General features: G+C 49.4%; 7 protein-coding genes across 7 annotated transcripts; 5 read left to right on the top strand and 2 right to left on the bottom strand.

Annotated features, from left to right (window-relative positions):
* Positions 1 to 398: 398 nt before the first annotated feature.
* N7455_007486 (uncharacterized protein) lies at positions 399 to 2,258 on the top strand (the record flags this gene model as incomplete). Its single annotated transcript, XM_040955981.2, has 2 exons — positions 399 to 443; positions 840 to 2,258. 2 exons carry the CDS (start codon positions 399 to 401, stop codon positions 2,256 to 2,258), a joined length of 1,464 nt encoding a protein of 487 aa, XP_040813485.2.
* A 635-nt stretch (positions 2,259 to 2,893) lies between these two features.
* Positions 2,894 to 7,424, top strand: N7455_007485 (vacuolar protein sorting/targeting protein 10; the record flags this gene model as incomplete). Its single annotated transcript, XM_040956131.2, has 2 exons — positions 2,894 to 6,735; positions 6,797 to 7,424. The coding sequence occupies 2 exons, from the start codon at positions 2,894 to 2,896 to the stop codon at positions 7,422 to 7,424; spliced, it is 4,470 nt and encodes a 1,489-aa protein (XP_040813424.2).
* Positions 7,425 to 7,827: 403 nt separating this feature from the next.
* N7455_007484 (cytidine deaminase) lies at positions 7,828 to 8,626 on the bottom strand (the record flags this gene model as incomplete). The annotated part of the gene is made up of 5 exons (XM_040956128.2): positions 8,538 to 8,626; positions 8,315 to 8,448; positions 8,126 to 8,211; positions 7,940 to 8,021; positions 7,828 to 7,863 (listed from the first exon to the last, which is right to left on the bottom strand). Exons 1-5 carry the CDS (start codon positions 8,608 to 8,610, stop codon positions 7,828 to 7,830), a joined length of 411 nt encoding a protein of 136 aa, XP_040813492.2. The 5' UTR covers positions 8,611 to 8,626.
* Positions 8,627 to 9,599: 973 nt separating this feature from the next.
* Positions 9,600 to 10,409, top strand: N7455_007483 (ubiquitin carboxyl-terminal hydrolase; the record flags this gene model as incomplete). Its single annotated transcript, XM_040956041.2, has 2 exons — positions 9,600 to 9,654; positions 9,733 to 10,409. 2 exons carry the CDS (start codon positions 9,600 to 9,602, stop codon positions 10,407 to 10,409), a joined length of 732 nt encoding a protein of 243 aa, XP_040813411.1.
* Positions 10,410 to 10,690: 281 nt separating this feature from the next.
* On the top strand, positions 10,691 to 11,663 carry N7455_007482 (NmrA/HSCARG family protein; the record flags this gene model as incomplete). Its single annotated transcript, XM_065605635.1, has 2 exons — positions 10,691 to 10,942; positions 11,013 to 11,663. The coding sequence occupies 2 exons, from the start codon at positions 10,691 to 10,693 to the stop codon at positions 11,661 to 11,663; spliced, it is 903 nt and encodes a 300-aa protein (XP_065461489.1).
* Positions 11,664 to 12,098: 435 nt separating this feature from the next.
* On the bottom strand, positions 12,099 to 15,808 carry amcA (putative mitochondrial ornithine carrier protein AmcA/Ort1; the record flags this gene model as incomplete). Its single annotated transcript, XM_040955988.2, has 4 exons — positions 12,099 to 13,586; positions 13,643 to 13,859; positions 14,869 to 15,647; positions 15,704 to 15,808. The coding sequence occupies 4 exons, from the start codon at positions 15,806 to 15,808 to the stop codon at positions 12,099 to 12,101; spliced, it is 2,589 nt and encodes an 862-aa protein (XP_040813572.2).
* Positions 15,809 to 16,280: 472 nt separating this feature from the next.
* Positions 16,281 to 16,885, top strand: N7455_007480 (CGR1 family protein; the record flags this gene model as incomplete). Its single annotated transcript, XM_040956013.1, has 3 exons — positions 16,281 to 16,338; positions 16,431 to 16,576; positions 16,745 to 16,885. The coding sequence occupies 3 exons, from the start codon at positions 16,281 to 16,283 to the stop codon at positions 16,883 to 16,885; spliced, it is 345 nt and encodes a 114-aa protein (XP_040813475.1).
* Positions 16,886 to 17,008: the final 123 nt, after the last annotated feature.

The following is a 17,008-nucleotide window of genomic DNA, read 5'->3' as shown; positions in this document are numbered from 1 at the left end:
CGTTTGATGTGTTCGCAGACATTAATAGAGGGGTTCATGATAGATCATATAGAGGGGTATAGAATGAAGGGAAGTATACCAAGTATACTCCGTACATGGAGAGAGGTAAGATCTGGAAATAGAAGTATCACAATCACAAGGGCGCTAATGTACAGCATCCTGTCACAGATCAAAGAGTTTAAAGATATTCAAGATATTCAAGATATATATTAGATCGTCTTCTCCTTTTTTTTTTTTTGACAAATTCTTCCATTTTGGATGTTCTATTGGAATTTGTATACCTTTCGAAGTATACCCTTTATTACTATTGATCGCTATTTACTACTATTACTCCCCTATTATTGCCCATTATTTCGATCATTCCTTTCTATTTCCTTTTTTTCCCTTTCTATTTTACAATGTCAGAGGACTTCGAGTCACTGCCTCCAGCAGTACGAAGAAAGGTAAGGGTTCACTCATTTCCTCCTTCATATCCCCATCACTCCCTAGTCTCTCACCGTCACACGCTCGGACTTCTCATTTCCCTCCCCCCAATAGCTTCCCCCCACAGGATCATCCTAACCCAATTAAGCCTGATTTGCCCGTTTTCTCCGTTTTGGTTCTTTTCTTTGTCTGCCCTTACTCGGTCATCCACTGTGATTGACTGTGATTTACCCCTGAGCCCCTCGGTGGAGGCTGACAACCCGCACTATCGTCCGTGGCGCCATTTGTCTCGCAACATTGGCCGATGTTGGCCGACGTTGACCAATGTTAGCGCATGGGATATATTGTGTGCTCCATTTCATCCCCTCCATATTGCCGATCCATTGCTGTTTAATGTCCACAGCTAACTCAAACAGTTCTTCTCGAATGTCGAGCGGTTGCGTATTCGGCTAGCTCAGAGCGATCACGGTTCCCCTACGTGCTCCACGTCAAATTATCAGACCGATAATCGGGTCTATCGAACACCTCGTCTTGGGTCGGACTATCACTCGCGTGGTTTCCGGAGCGGGTCTAGGAAGCGAGGGCTCGAGAAACGTTCTTCTCCTTCCAAGAAATTACGCCAACCCGGCTCTCTTCAATTGGCCTACCTGGCCGCCCAGGCGGACTCTCAATGCTTCCATACTCTCCCCACTAAGATTCAACAAAAGCTTTTCTCCCCCGAAGAACGGAGACGGTTGAGGAACGCCTATCGACAAAGTCTCATCTACGACGCTGCCGACGAAGCTTACCATCGAGATTCTGGGAATTCGCGCCCTTCCACCGACACTCACCCCTCCCAGACAACTGCCTCCCAGACAACTGTGTCTTTTGTTCAGCCATCGACCGTCTTCTATTCAGACTCCGAATCGGACGAAGAAGACCCAAACATGGATCAAACATTCCATGATAGTTTCCGGTGGCTTGACGAGGATGGCGATCTGGATTTGTCCCTCGATGAATACCACGCTCATGTGGCAGATGCTGCCACAAGAAAGAGAACCCGCCCCTCTTTCCGTCGCTCCTTATCCTTTTCCAACCATCTTCGCAAAACATTAGAAATCACCCCCGTTTCAGCTCGGGGACTCCCGCCTGTCAACCAATCTCAGCCTCTCACCCCTCTCTCCAACCGAACCCCCGAATCGCGCCCATCATCCAGCCACCGATTCCAACATGCCGCTCAATCATCCATCTCGAGCATTGACCCCTGTGCACAATACTACCAAGACCCCGATGCCCGTTTGAAATTGCGCGTATATCTGGCATCCCCGCAAAAGTTCGACGAAGCCATTGAATTCGGATTTCCCTCGCTGGATCAAAATAAGGAGAATATCGGCCCAGAGCCAATCACACCGCAACAAAGTTCGCCGAAACCCACCCTGGTCAATTCGGACTTTGGCACATTCTTCGAAGATGACGATGGCACTATGGTGGGGAGCCCGGGGGGGTCGGTAGAAAATGAACCAATCCCTTCGCCCGTGTTCTCACACCGGGACGTGCCCCGACCCTCCGTGGAATCATCAGCCCTCTTGCAGCGACGCCAATCCTGGATGCCTGGGGCCAAGGGAGTCCCACAACGGCTTCCGGGAAACCGTGAGATGACTCTCAAAATGACCCTCACTCGACCTGACCTCCGCACCGACTCTCCCACCCCTCCTGCTTCTTCCAAAGAAAAGGAAGATCCCTTACGATTGGCTGCACTTCCACCCGCGGATCGCAGCCAGTCGATTTGGGACTCCGACTTGGACGATCAAGGTGTGGTGAAGAAGATGTGGCGCAAGCTCCGACGCCGAGTTTGATTTAAATGTTTCAATGTCCCGATCGACTTACATTCCTTTTATTTTTAATATTCCTCGTTTTCATTTCCAACACCAGGGTGTTGTATTTTGTTCGTTTGTCACGAACCCCAATTTCGTTCTATACCATTCTGAATGTCTTTTCAGGATATCCGATCCTTGCATTTTGAGCGATGTTTTCTTTTCTACATGGCGGTCCTTGACATTTTTTCTTTTTCATGTATCTATTTAGCAGTGTTTTTTTGTACATATAACCAGCTGCTTGATGTCAATCCATTTCCCACCATCTTCCAAAGGTTCAACACACCTTTCACAGACTAGTCCTAATTGTGTAGTATGATCCATGGTTGCCTGTCAGTAGACTTCCTTCACCAACCATAGTCGATAGGTCCGATAAGAATATTCACGTGACAAGGAGCTTCAATCCCAAGGCAGAGGCCACGCAGCTCCGTCATCAGTATCATTATCTTAACTCACGACATTTCTATCTGCCTGTTCATTCATTGCTGGCATCTAACAATTCTCTCCTTTCTAGCAATTTCACATTCCCTCCCTCAATCGATTGACCCCGTATTCCCGGTCCGGTCCGCTCAAGCTCCCACCCATATACCCCATCAGATGCCTACGCAGCACCGGTCATGATCCCACGGTGGCTGCTGCTCACACTGAGCCTGCTGCTGGTATGGACATCGCAGCCAGCAGCGGCGAAGGGAAACGAGCCGACTATCGTGACCCATGAACTCAACGCTCCTCCCTCAGACCTATTCTACTTCCGCGGCACAAACACGATCCTCTACCGCGACAAGAATTCCCTCACCGCGCATGTCTCCTTCGACGGTGGCGAGAAATGGGAGACCGTCAAGGGCAAGGATGGAACCATCGAAGGCACCGTCGAGTTAATCTGGAGACATCCATTTGACGCCAACCGCGCGTACATCCTCGGCGAGAATGGCAAGCACTGGATCACGACCGACCAGGCCAAGTCATGGAAGCCTTTCCAGGTGGATGTAATGCCGTTCGCGTCAATGCGCTCATTCCCATTGGAGTTCAATGGCTGGGATCCGAAGAAGGTTATCTTCATGGGTCTGGACTGCACCATTCTTGGCTGCATGCCCCAAGCGTATTACACCATCGACGACTTCGAGAACGTCCAGCCGTTGCGCGCGATGACGCTTCAGTGTATGTGGGCCGTAAGCCGACCGCAGTTCGCGTTGGACATAGACATGCCGAAATCGACAGAAGACCGGATCCTCTGTGTGGTCCCTGGGTTGAAGGGGCCATTTGAGAATACCCGTACAGAACGATTGATATATTCCGAGAAGTATTTCAAAGACGATGTGGATGGCACCGAGGCGAAATTGGATCATGGAAAACCACTGAGTGGGATCAGTCTTCAGATCCGCTCTGTGTCCAAGTACATCGTGGCGCGTCTTCAATCCCGCGGTACCCAGGAACAGGCTTTGTACGTCAGTGACGACTCGAATGTATGGCACCGCGCGGAATTTGGCAACCACCGCATTGAAGAGGATGCCTATACTATCTTAGAAAGCACCAACTACAGCATCCAAATCGACGTGCAAACTACCTGGCATGATAACCGGATGGGACGTCTCTTCTCGTCCAACTCCAATGGCACCTACTTTACACAAAATATCGAGCATACAAACGAGGACCTGAATGGCTTGGTCGATTTTGAGAGAGTCACGGGTATCCATGGCATCACGATTGTCAACACGGTCAAGAACTGGGAGGAGGCTGAGAAGTCTGACTCGAATAAAAAGAAGCTTACCAGCAGTATCAGTTTTGACGATGGGAGAACCTTCCAACCCCTCAAGGCGGATAAAGATGAGCTACACCTCCATTCGATGACCACCTACGCCGCGCTGCGCGAGATGCCCATGCCAGATCACCGGATGTTCTCAAGCCCGGCCCCGGGCTTGGCCATGGGCGTTGGTAACACTGGAGGCCACCTTGAGGACTACTCCAAGGGCGATCTCTATGTTTCCGACAATGCAGGCCTTACGTGGCGGCGCGCGCTCAAGGGCCCGCACCGGTACGAGTTTGGCGACCAGGGAGGTGTAATCATGGCTGTCTTGGATGGCAGCCAGACGGACAAAGTCCAATTTTCCATCGATCACGGGAAAGAGTGGGAGTCGATTGATCTGAAGCAGAAGATCAGGCCTCTGTATCTGATCTCGACGCCGGATTCGACCAGTCTCAAGTTCCTGCTCGTTGGTATCTCCAGCGATGACACCAAAGTCCTCATGTATTTCATTGACTTCGACGGCCTCCACGAGCGCCAGTGTGGGTCTGATGACCTTGAAAAGTGGACTGCCCGTCTAAATGAAAAGGGCGAGCCGGATTGTCTGATGGGTCAGAAACAGTTCTTCCAGCGCCGCAAGGCAAACGCGGATTGTTTCATCAAGAAGGAGTTCGCCATCAGCGGCCCTGAATTCCAACCCTGCAAGTGTTCCGCTGAGGACTTTGAATGTGACTACAACTTTATTCGCAGCGAGGATCGCAAGGAGTGTCTACCGGCTGTCCCGCTGACACCCCCGGCTGGCAAGTGCAAAGAGCCCAGCGATAAGTACATGGGCCCCTCTGGATGGCGACTCATCCCCGGCAATGCATGCATCCGCGAAGGCGGCGAGGATCTCGAGCGCCAGATTGAGCGCTCGTGCTCGAATGTCACGGGGCCCCCTCCTATCACCGATGGCAAGCCTCGTGCGGAAAAGCCACAGACCATTTCTGCCAAGCATACAAACTACTTCTATCTCGAACGTCAGGCCAGTAACAACGGCGTTGATGAGACTGTCATGATGCTCACGGACAAATACGAGCTGCATATCTCGCGCGACCATGGCCGCAGTTGGAAGCAAATCCATCCGGATGAGAAGTTTACGGAAATGGTTCAGCATCCTTACTTCAGTGATGCGGCTTTCTTCCTCACCGACAGCAAGAGGGTGTACTACACTATCAATCACGGTGATTCTTTCCACTTCTTTGACGCCCCCAGTGTGCCGAACAAGGAGGACATCCGCGCGCTCGCTTTCCATGAGAAGTTCCAGGATGCCCTTATTTGGATTGGTCACAAGGACTGTGAGGGGACAAACTGTCGCTCGCAGGCATACGTCACCGACAAGCGAGGCGCTAGCTGGGACCCGATGCTTATTGGAGTCGCCGGCGGCGGTTGTAACTTCGGATATCACGAGGGCCGCAACGACAGTGAAAAACTGGTGATTTGCGAGCAGTATAAAGATGAGGAAAAGAACAACAACCGGCAGTTGGTCACCAGTGATGATCATTTCTCTACCATGGAAGTGAAGTTTGAGAACATCGCTCGTTCCGCTACCAAGAATGGTTTCGTTGTCGTCGCCTGGTACGAAGGAGACCAGAAGGAATACCTAAATGCCAGTGTTAGTGTCGACGGCCGCACTTACGCTGATGCACACTTCCCTTTCAACATCAAGGTCCCTCAGTATACCGTCCTACCAAGCTCCCCACACGCATTGTTCCTCCTTGTGATGGTGAATGGTGGAAATGAACGCAGCTTCGGCTCCCTGGTCAAGAGTAACAGCAACGGCACCTACTTCGTCCAGAGTCTGGAGGGGCTCAACGTCAACGACCGCGGTTACACGGATTACGATGAGTTGCAAGGCCTCGAGGGCGTGGCCATTGCCAATGTGGTTGCGAACCGGGAAGAAGTGCTAAACAAGGGCGCGGCCAAGAAGCTACGCACTATGATCACCCACAATGACGGTGGTCAGTGGATGCTTCTGGCTCCCCCGAGTCAAGATGTCGATGGCAAGAAGTTCGGCTGCTCCGTTACGGAGAGCAGAGGCACTGAGAAGTGCGCTCTCCATTTCCACGGCTACACCGAACGCCGCGATTACCGCGACACCCTCTACTCGGGCTCCGCCATTGGCCTGATGCTCGCGCTCGGCAACGTCGGTGAGCATCTCACCAGCGCAGCCGAGGCCGACACGTACCTCACCAGGGATGGCGGTATTACCTGGACGCAAGTCAAGAAGGGACAGTACATGTGGGAATTCGGGGCGGCAGGCTCGGTAATCGTGCTTGTCAGCGACCGGAAGGCAACCAAGATCGTCCACTACACGCTCGACGAGGGCATGAGCTGGCACGAGTTCCAGTTCGCCGAAAAGGAAATGGTCATTGACGATATCTCCACCGTGCCATCCGACACCTCGAAGAACTTCCTGCTCTGGGGCACGGACGGCGGCAAGCGCGTCACCATCACACTTGACTTCAGCGGTATTTGGAGCCGCGACTGTAAAGACGATGAGAACGATTACTATAACTGGTCCACCAGTCATCCCTTCCAAGAAGAGAACTGTCTCTTCGGCCATGTTGAGGAGTACCACCGCAAGAAACCTGCCGCCGAGTGCTGGAATGCCTGGCGTGAGCCACACATCCACAGCATTGGCCGGAATTGCACTTGCACCCGTGCTGATTTCGAATGGTAAGCAAAACAATCATCCAACCACCTATCCCAACCCGAATTACCAACTAACACGAACCAGTGACTACAACTACGAAATCCAAACCGACGGCAGCTGCGGCCTCGTGCCAGGTCTCCAGCCCCAAGACCACATCGCACAATGCAGCCAAGACCCCGAAATGGTCGAATACTGGGAACCCACCGGCTACCGCCGAATCCCGCAAACAACCTGCCAGGGCGGCCTCCTCCTGGACCAAGACGTGTCAAGGCCATGCCCGAACAAAGAAGAAGAATACCAAAAGAAACACGGCATCAGCGGAACAGGTCTATTCTTCGCGATCGTGACACCCATCGCCGTCGCCGTCGCCATCGGCTGGTACGTGTACACGCACTGGGACGGCAAATTCGGCCAGATCCGGCTGGGCGATAGCGGCGGCTCGTCGCAGAGCTGGTTATCCAGGGACTCGGTGCTGGTCGCGGTGCCTGTGGCGATTATCGCGGGTATTGTTGCCGTTGCGCAGTCTCTGCCGTTACTTGTTAAGAGTCTGGCGCGGAGCACGTCTGGGTTATTTGGAAGACGGGGCGGGCAGAGACCTTATGCTACGCGTGGCTCGTTTGCAGCGAGGAGGGGGGATTATTCTGCTGTTGTGGATGATGAGGATGAGTTGCTTGGAGCTGATGATTTTGATGAGGAGGAGGAGCAGGCTTAGGCTTGGGGTTGGGGATTAGGGTTATGGTTATGGTTATGGTTTTTAGTCTGGAATTTTTGATATAGCTGCCTTTTTTTTTGTGGTTTCCAGTTGGAAATGATCTTTTTGGGGTTTGACTCTTGCAACATTATGAGCGTTCCTTTTTTTATATTTCTTTCTGGGTTCGGTTTCGGTTTGTGTACGTTGTGGTTGTAGCCCTTGGCTTTTATATGTAGAGGCTTTAGGGCTGTGGGCTGTATATCCCCCATTGAACAAAGCAAGATTCACCTCTTTAATATATTTCTTTCGCCACCTGTAAATGTATTTATCTCCACTGGATATCAAACTCCATTCAATGCATGTCCAGTACGCCCACCCTCTCTCTCCCTTCCTCTGATACAGATAAACCTATCTCTATCCTTATTTAAGATGTTCGGGGCCCGAAAGAGTCAGGCAGCAACTGGGTTTATTAGCACAGAATTGAAGAGAGAGAGATATATATATATATATCTAAAAAAGAAAGAAAAGAAACTCACCTCCTCCATAGTCATAACTTTGTAATTTCCCTCTCCGTCGTACATGTACACCGGGAAAGAAGGTGAGGTGAACTCGCGAATGCTGTATCCCAAGAGTTAGCCACAAAAGAAGGAGGAAGAGGAGGAGGAAGAGGAGGAGGAGAAGAAGAAGAAGAAGAAGAAGAAGAAGAAGAATGGAAAACTCACAATTGTCTACACATCCCACAAGGCGACGCAGGAGGCTTGATATCTGTCGCGACAGCCAAAGCCTTGAAGTCTTTGTGGCCGGCGACCTGAGAGAGTTAGCAAAGGTCCAAACATGGACGGGCATAATATAACAATGACAATGATAGAGAACCAATCAAAGTAGACCAGGAAAGAGACGATAGAACATACCACAGCGGTGCCAATGGCCACGCGCTCGGCGCAGGTTCCAACTGGATAGGCGGCATTTTCGACATTAGCGCCGGAGATGAACTCGCCCGATGTCGTGAGAATGCATGCCCCGACACGGAATTTAGAGTATGGGCCTGGCAGCATGTTAGTTGTTCGTTTCTTTGTACTTGGAACTGGATATCTGGTGTTTGTGCTACTCCCAAGGAAATGGAAGGGGTCATACAGTAGGCAGTTGCTTTGGCGTCAATGGCCTTGGTGGAGAGAGCTGTTAGCTCCTGGGCTGTGAGGGTAGCCATTCTGAGGATGTGAGAGAGAGAGATGTTGGAGGAAGATGAGGGGAGATGAGGGGAAGTTTTTTTATCCGCCGATAGGCGATAGGCGATATGGAAGAGAGATGGGGTTATGCCCAGGTGGGCTATTTTGATGATAATAATATAAATCCGTTCCTTTAAAGATATGGAGTTAGATAGAGTTCATCTGGCTCATCTGGTTCATCTCCTCCGTATACTACTCTAATATAGAACAACCCTAAATAATACATATGTAGATATACGTACTTGATTTTCTCTTCGGGGTGGGGATTTCCTATCATAGCTGCCGCTTTTATGAGGGTGGATATACCAACTATTATTTCTAACCGTACGGAGTAGTTAGATTGTTATTAAAGTATATAGTTAGTACAAGAATAGTCGCCCGCTTATGCGGCCTTGTCATGTCTTTTTATTGGTCTTTTTAGACGTTCATTTGGGTGTTCTTTTTAGATGTATACGAAGGCGGTAAAACAAGCACATTCTGTGGAAGACTTTTCTATGTATAATCTTTGATTATTATATATGTATCCATAACTAGTGATGGATATATCAAGTAGGCTGTTTTATCGACCTTAATTAGGCTTAGCGCTAGGAAATTATATATCCGAGGGTCAGGGTCAGGGTCCGGGTCGGGTGGAGAGGAAATCAAGTACGGAGTATGCAGTACTCCGTACACAGGTGCTACACTGCCAAAAGTACGGGATATCACACTCTAATTCTCTCGGAATATATTAAATACCACTTGATATGCCATCCTAGATACATCTAGTCTCATAATAAACAGATATCGCACAAATATTTCCCCCGAAATACCCCCGAAATAGAGTATCTTTTAGTGGACGTTGGATGTTCCTAAATAGGTTCAAGGTGGACAGTGACTAAGCAACGTTCCCTCCCCTCCCCCGCCTATACCAAAACATACGATCTTCAAAGTGTGCAAATAAATAAGAGAACCAGTCTCGTCATCTCCAAACATGTTTAACCTAGGCGTGCAGGTCATCAACGGCCAAAAGACCTTTATACCACTAGGTAAGACCATCATTCCCCTCCCCCCCCCCCCCCCAAGATACAAGACCAGACTAGAACCCAATCTCATCAATGCAACAGAGAACAACCCAGAGGTCCACACGCATCTATGTAAGAACCTCGGAGTATCCCCGAGTCTCACCTTTCATGATATCCTCTCCACCACCCCAGAAATGCTCTCCTGGATCCCCCGACCCGTAAACGCCCTCATCCTCCTCTGCGACAAACCCATCTACCTCGCCGCGCGGTCTCGCGTCGAACACAGCATACCCGAGTATCTCGGCAGCGGGGCCGACGAGCCCGTGCTGTGGATGAAACAGACGATCGGACATGCGTGTGGACTGATGGCATTGCTACATGTGGTTGTCAATTTGGAGAATGGGAAATATGTCCTGGCTGGATCGGAGTTGGAGAAGATTGTGAAGAGCGCGGTTGGGTTGGGGCCGGTGGAGAGGGCGCAACTCTTGTACGATTCGAGGTTTTTGGAAGAGGCGCATATGGATGCGGCATCGGAAGGGTGCTCAATTGTGCCCTTGCCGCAGGAGGAATGTGGGTTTCACTTTATTGCGTTTGTTAAGAAAGATGGAAAAGTTTGGGAGTTGAATGGAGGCATGAATGGTCCATTATTGCGAGGGGAATTGGAGGGGGACTTGTTGGGAGAAGAAGGGCTGGATATGACGGTAAGGGAGTTTTTAAATGCTGCCGATACAGAAGTTCATAGGGGGATGAGTATTATTGCCGTGAATAATACGATGTGATATCTATATGTTATGTCTTCTGTCTGCGATACCTTCGATATCTTCGATGCCTTCGATATGACTTGGATATGACTTAGAGGGTAGGTGACGTCATCCATATCAAATCCGGGGTTGAGACTCATCCCGAGGCACTCGACCTCTTAGAAATCTTAGAAATCATAGGAAATGGGCTTGTAATCGACTATTTAAAAAGGATCTCCTTGCTTATCATCCACTATTGATCACATTATACCACCTCTAACACCCCCAAAGACTATTCTTTATAACTTAATCCTCCTACAATGACCACAGTTCTCATCACCGGAGCCACAGGTAAACAAGGAGGCTCCGTGGTTAAGAATCTTCTGGAGAAAAGTGCCCCTTTCAAGATCCTCGCCGTCACTCGCGATGTCAATTCCGCTGCAGCAAAAACACTCGCTCAGAAGTCTCCCAATATCACATTGATTCAAGGCAACCTCGACGACCCGGCTGCCATCTTCGAGAGTGTAAAGCGTCAAACCTCAACCCCAGTTTGGGGCGTGTTCAGCGTCCAAGTAAGTCCTCAAAAAAAAAAAAAAGAACACAATATCCTAAATATAGATCCCCGATTGACCAATAAAACAGACCGCCAATCCCAGAAACGACGACGAAAGACGCCAAGGAATCGCTCTGATAGACGAGTCCATCAAACAAGGCGTCAAGTACTTCGTATACAGCTCCGTCGACCGCGGCGGCGAGAGATCCGATCAAAACCCAACCCAAGTCCCACATTTTATTTTCAAACACGAGATCGAGAAGCATCTCAAAAAGAAAGCAAAAGGAACCGATATGGAATGGACGATTCTCCGACCAGTTGCCTTCTTCGAGAACCTCACGCCGGATTACTTCGGCAAGGTGTTTACGACTGCATGGCAGATGTCTCTAAAGGGCAAGCCGCTGCAATTAGTGGCGACGAGTGACATTGGATTCTTTGCCGCCGCGGCATTTATGAACCCCGAGGCATCGAAGAATCATGCTTTCTCGCTTGCTGGGGATGAATTGACGTTTGATCAGATGTCAGAGTCCTTCAAGAAGTTGACTGGCAAGAATGTACCGACCACTTATTGGATTCCGGTATGGTTGATGATGGCGGCTGTCAAGGAGTTGGGTGTGATGTTCCAATGGTTCCACGATGAGGGATATGGTGCCGATATTTCGGCTTTGAAAAAGTTGAATCCTACATTGAAGACATTTGAGGATTGGTTGAAGGAGGATAGCCAATTTGAGACACGTTAGGGTTGAAGGTTGTTCCTGGTTTGAATTGTAATCGGCGGACCTGTGAATAATTGGATCAGGGTGGAGTTTCTATTTCTATTTCTATTTCTATTTTTTACTATTATATGTTTATATGCTTATTATCTTACTAGTAATCTATACGGCAGAAGTTTATGACTTCGAGGTTTGAGGTTTTGCAAGCATTTGTGATTGTCTCTGGTAAGTTTAGAGAAAGGTCGGTTCCCAGTAGTGGGCTAAGTATATTTTATATATTTACACTGTCAATATCAGGACCAGAGGATAACTAAAAGTGCTAGGCGGGTACAGAATAGTGGTATTCCAGTTACGGGTGGAAAGGCGGCCGTTTCTGGCCTCAAAAGTGGTCATTTTCGGCCTCAATACTATGTAGTTATTATGGAATTAATGTGTTGATATAGAAATCACCTGTTCACTTGTCTAAAATAAAGACCCACCAAGCCAGTCTAGACCAGAAAACAGTAAATCCGAATCGGGATCACCGCCCAATCCAAAAGATACATCGGACATATCAGACAACGCCTCTCCACCGAATAGTGTATGGCTATCCTGCCCTTGTCTACCGGCTCGCGATAAGGCCGTGCGGACCATGAGCCGATCCAAGGGCTTCTGAAGCATAGCATCAGTTTGTGGCATATCCTGTTGCCATAACCCATACATTTTGTTCACAACATCCCAAGCATGGTCGGTTTCGGGACTGAGTGGACGCAAGCACAGCTCGGAAAGTATAAAAGCGACCACATGCCATTCCTTGTAGCTTTTACATAGCCAGCTCCACTGCGAGGTGCCTTCATTGGTTTGTAGGAGATATGAGAACTGCACAAGCTCGACAGCGGTCTCGAAGATACGGTCGTCGTGGCGGAAGGTCTGCACGTCCGATTCTTTGGATTGGAAATGAGTCGCCAGCCACGCCTTGGAGAGCTGAAGTCGCACGATAGTTGCGATCACCCAATGGATTGGGATGTCCAGGTTGAAATGATCGATATACTGTTCATGAAGGTTCTTCCCTAGAGCTGTGATGAGATTCTCACGGGCATGTGTGGACATATCCGAGTATCCACCTTGACGCGGCCAGAGCATCTCGGTCATGACCTGGCAATTCATGATGCAAATAGTGGTGTTTGTGAAACCGGTCTTCGGTACTGGCTGATCCTTCATATCCATGGCAATATCATCATCGTCGATATTGCTCGGGAATTGCGTGTCAAACATTTCAGATCTAATCTGAGTATCAACCCCTTGATCTTCCGAAGACAACATATCCAGCAGGCAGATATGCCACCATAAGCGACGACGCAGCTCTGTTTCTAAGGGTGGTAATGCAAAATTCTGCCCATCGCGATGGACACCTTGTGCTTGTGCAACTCGTATCACGACGGCAGACTCAGCCCATACAAGGCGTGTATCACCACCAACTCGACAACATAGCAAGAAAAGAACGGCCGCTTGAAGAGCAGACAGGCTCTGAGAACCGATGAAATTGGCTCGGCGAAGCCCCCAACTCACTGCTTTTTTGAAGTCTTGGGTGGCTGTATCGTGGTCTGTGCTAAGTATGGAAGGGCAGGTGTGCGCTTTCATGCTAGCCACAGCGGCATAACACACAGAGAATAGTAATGCTTCATCCGAAGGGGTCAAGTCGATACCGGCACAGACGTCTTGGACTATCCTCGCCATGGTGGGTTGGTGGAGTATGACAATCAACGGTGCCACATTCTCTCGGTACGTTCTCCATAATGCATTAAGCCTTGTTGGTTGACAGTAATGGAGACGAAAAGAGTCGATAGACCAGGTAGACTCGGGATTTCCAAGAAGTCCACCCTCCGGCAGGATAATAGGACTATATTTCACATCAGGTGAACATAACTCATCATCTGAAGAACTTTCAATAATATCACGAAGTTCAGATATCTACATATAGCAAATTAGTTGATATTCATGCGATACCAGCAGTAATCCTACCCCACCTTTTGTCCTAGCACAACAGAAGCCTCATCACTGACGTACCGACTCTTTCCCTCTTTAAGGACCAGAAATTCTGTCTTTTTGGCTGTCTTTGGCAGATTTGGATGATCATCCAACTCCGGTGTATGGTCGGTATCCGGGTTGCGGCGTGTTGAGCGCAGCTGTCCGACCTCTTCTTCAAGAAGCTTTAGGCGAGTGAGTAACTCGCTAACTGGCGGCCTGTTCAATGTCCGCCGTGCTCTTTTTGGGCCTGGAAAGGTGCACTGCACTTCGGCTTTCACACATGCGCTGCAAGGATATGCTTTGTCGCATCGCACTTTTCTTTGGCTGCAACGCAAGCAGCTGCGTTTATTCAATTGGGGACCAGACGATGAGGTTGATATATTGTACTCAACATCGGACATGTTCACAGGTTGTTAGTACGTGGAAATACGGTCAAGGCCTGTGTAGATATATCCAGGGCTGTCTGCCTGGGCAGGCGGTCATGGTCTTACGTAAACCTTCAGTCTCCACCCGTGGACCCGGTGTTCTGGATTTATATGAAAATGGCCAAACTGAAGAATCAAATTCACCCCGTTAGACATTGAAATGGAAGTTCTATTTGCAGCTGAATTCTATTCTATACAAAGAAAAACAAGTCAAGATGACAGAAAAAGGTCGGACTAATTACCGTTCACCAGATTTGAATGCCGAGTTATTAACGCTTTCAACCTCGATCCACTAACACAGGGAGGGCCATAGATGGAATATCATCGGTTGGACTGGAGATGCTTGGCCTGGCGTACATCAAGCCAGTCAGTCTCTGTTTCAGCACCATTCGATGCCTTCAAATCGAGCAAGGGAAGCCAGAAAGCGTGAAACTGCACTTGATCTTCGAAATAGACGGCTGGTGGATTGCGTATTGAAGATCGTTGATCGAGCAAGTCGAGGTGAACATGAGAGAAAGCGTAGGAGAGTTAAGAATCGTGTTTGAATGTATTCGGGGTATAGCGCACGATGCCAAAATCCAAAGAGTCAGATGTGAAAAATTCAAAAGGAAAATGGGGGCCAACATAATCGTCCAACCTCAGTTGGGGCGATAAAATGGTGACAAAATTCTATATGCAGGGGGGGGAATGTAACGGTCTCTCTCTTTTTTTTTTTCCATCCAAAATATTGCCGTAATCCTTCATAAACAGTGAAAATGAAGGCTGAGCTAGGTGCCGAGCGCGCGCAGGTGATCCCGCACCCGCGGTACATGCCCTTCAGCCCTTGCTGCCTCCATAGAGCCTTGGTCTCGCCCCAGAAGGTCTGTTGCTGAGCATGGGCCGGAAGTAGTGAGACGTCTACAGTCTGCATGCGAGACTTAATTGTATCGGCCGGATAGAACAGGAAGTTGTAGCTGATTCCAGCCGTTGCTCCTGCGATCATTTGTTGGTAGACGGGGAGCGAGTCGGAGGTCATTTGTGGGTTCGACTTGTTATACTTGCGGAAGAGCGATGATACACCCTCGTATCCGCCGAACCACGCTGCGCTTCCGCCAGTTTCCCGGATCAGGGTTCCCATCTGGCCCCGCCAGAATCCTGCTAGTCCTTCATGTCGGAAAATGCTTGTGACAATGGCCATAGGGCCAGCGGGTTTAAGGGCAGCTGACTCCGCGGGCACCTGCATCCTGCATTTCACCAGTTCGATAGGTGTGAGTACTAGCGAGGTCACCGAGCCGGATAGAGCTCCGCTAGCAATGAGAGCGAAGAATGGTAGGTGTTCAACGCCTGGGTAGACCGTTGCGCGCAGGCCATCCTGGATGAGACGATAACTAAAGAAGAGACAGCTAGTCTCCACCGCGGCTCCGGTCATAGGGGCACTAATGCCTCGGTATAGTCCCCGGAAGCCATCTGCTCGGAAAGACTGGCGGAAACAATCCAGTGGTCCTGCATATCGGAGAGGAAGGTGTTGGGGTTGTGACTGTAGTCGGACCTTGACAGTGTCAAAGGGGTACTCGATGAGTTTGCCTGCCATTCCTGCCGACTTTGGAAGAGTGTCAGTCTAGATCTCCCACGTGCATTTGCCAAGGACTTCCTTACCGATCCAAATATGATATCCTTTATCGCCTCAAGGCCCTGATTGGGCGGGAGCGATGGCAGCTCCATCGGTTCACTGATGGTGATAGCATGCTCTGTCGCCGCCATCAAGTAATATCGGGAAAAATGACAAGGTAAAAGAGTGTTATCGAGGGATCATGGTAAGAGGGGAAATCGCAGGTATAAGTAGTGAGTGAAATGGACTGGTGGGGGGAGGGGCGGTGTAACGAGGGATTTGATGGGCCTACAAGGTGCCAAGCCACCGTGCAGAAGCTAACGAAGAGAAACGAAACGAGGACAAAGCCCAAACCAGGCAGAATATGGATAAAAAATACAAAACAGCCTGTAGGAGGAGGTCGAGTGGAAAATGGGAAGAAAGGTGGAGTCAGGAAAATTGGGCCGAGAAGGCATTTTCTCTCTTTAGCGGACGCCAAGACATTTTATCAGATCGAGATAATCAATGAGAAAAACTCGGTTTCCGTCTCTCGCCTTCTCTTTTGGCTTCACGTTTCCTTTTCCCCATCCACTTTCTTGAATCTTCCACTTGGAATTGCTTTTTTTCCAAGTCACATATTCTATCATGTCTACCTCAACGGCTACACCAGTCGTGCCTCCGACCACCGGCATGCGGAAAAATGGTAAGTGAGGGAAAAAAAAATAAAAAATTAATACCCTGTCCCCACTTCCCTACTGTTCCTCATCTCCCCGGCTAACCCCATCGGACCTTCAGGTAAAAACTGGCATGGAACCAAGAAGGCTTTCCGCCCTACTGCGGGTTTGACCTCATACGCTAAGCGTCAAGAGCTCAAGAAGCACAGCGATGCTGTCAAGGAACTTGAACGTGAGATGAAGGAGGAAGCCGAGGCTGAACGGAAGGTATGTCGATCTTATTCTTTTTCTCTTTTGACCTGTCTCATTTCCCTTATTCTTTTTGTGGCTTTGTCTGGGCTTCATCCCTGGTCAGCCTGTCTCCATAATAATGATATTATCTTCGACAACACATGACTTCCCAAGACGGCATCACTAACCGATGAACCCATCTAGGCCCGTATCCAGCGCATCAAGGACCGCCGAGAAGCCAAGGAAGAGAAGCTACGTTATGAGAAGATGGCCGAGAAGATGCACCACAAGAGACTCGACCGTCTCAAGCGCAGAGAGAAGCGCAACAAGCTGCTCAGCTCTTGAAGCTGTTCACGGTCTTCTCTATATCTCCGCCATACCATCTCTCCATCTCCTCCAGGACTGCATTGTGTGTATATACATCGGCTTGTTGAGGCTTTTTCCTTCTTCCTTGTCCCTAGCGGGAAA

The sequence above is a fragment of the Penicillium solitum genome, assembly GCF_028829755.1.
Source record: "Penicillium solitum strain IBT 25940 chromosome Unknown utg000004l_segment0_segment0, whole genome shotgun sequence".
Lineage (NCBI taxonomy): Eukaryota > Fungi > Ascomycota > Eurotiomycetes > Eurotiales > Aspergillaceae > Penicillium > Penicillium solitum.
Note: the sequence above shows the minus strand (reverse complement) of the source record. Positions and strands in the feature narration are given on the sequence as shown.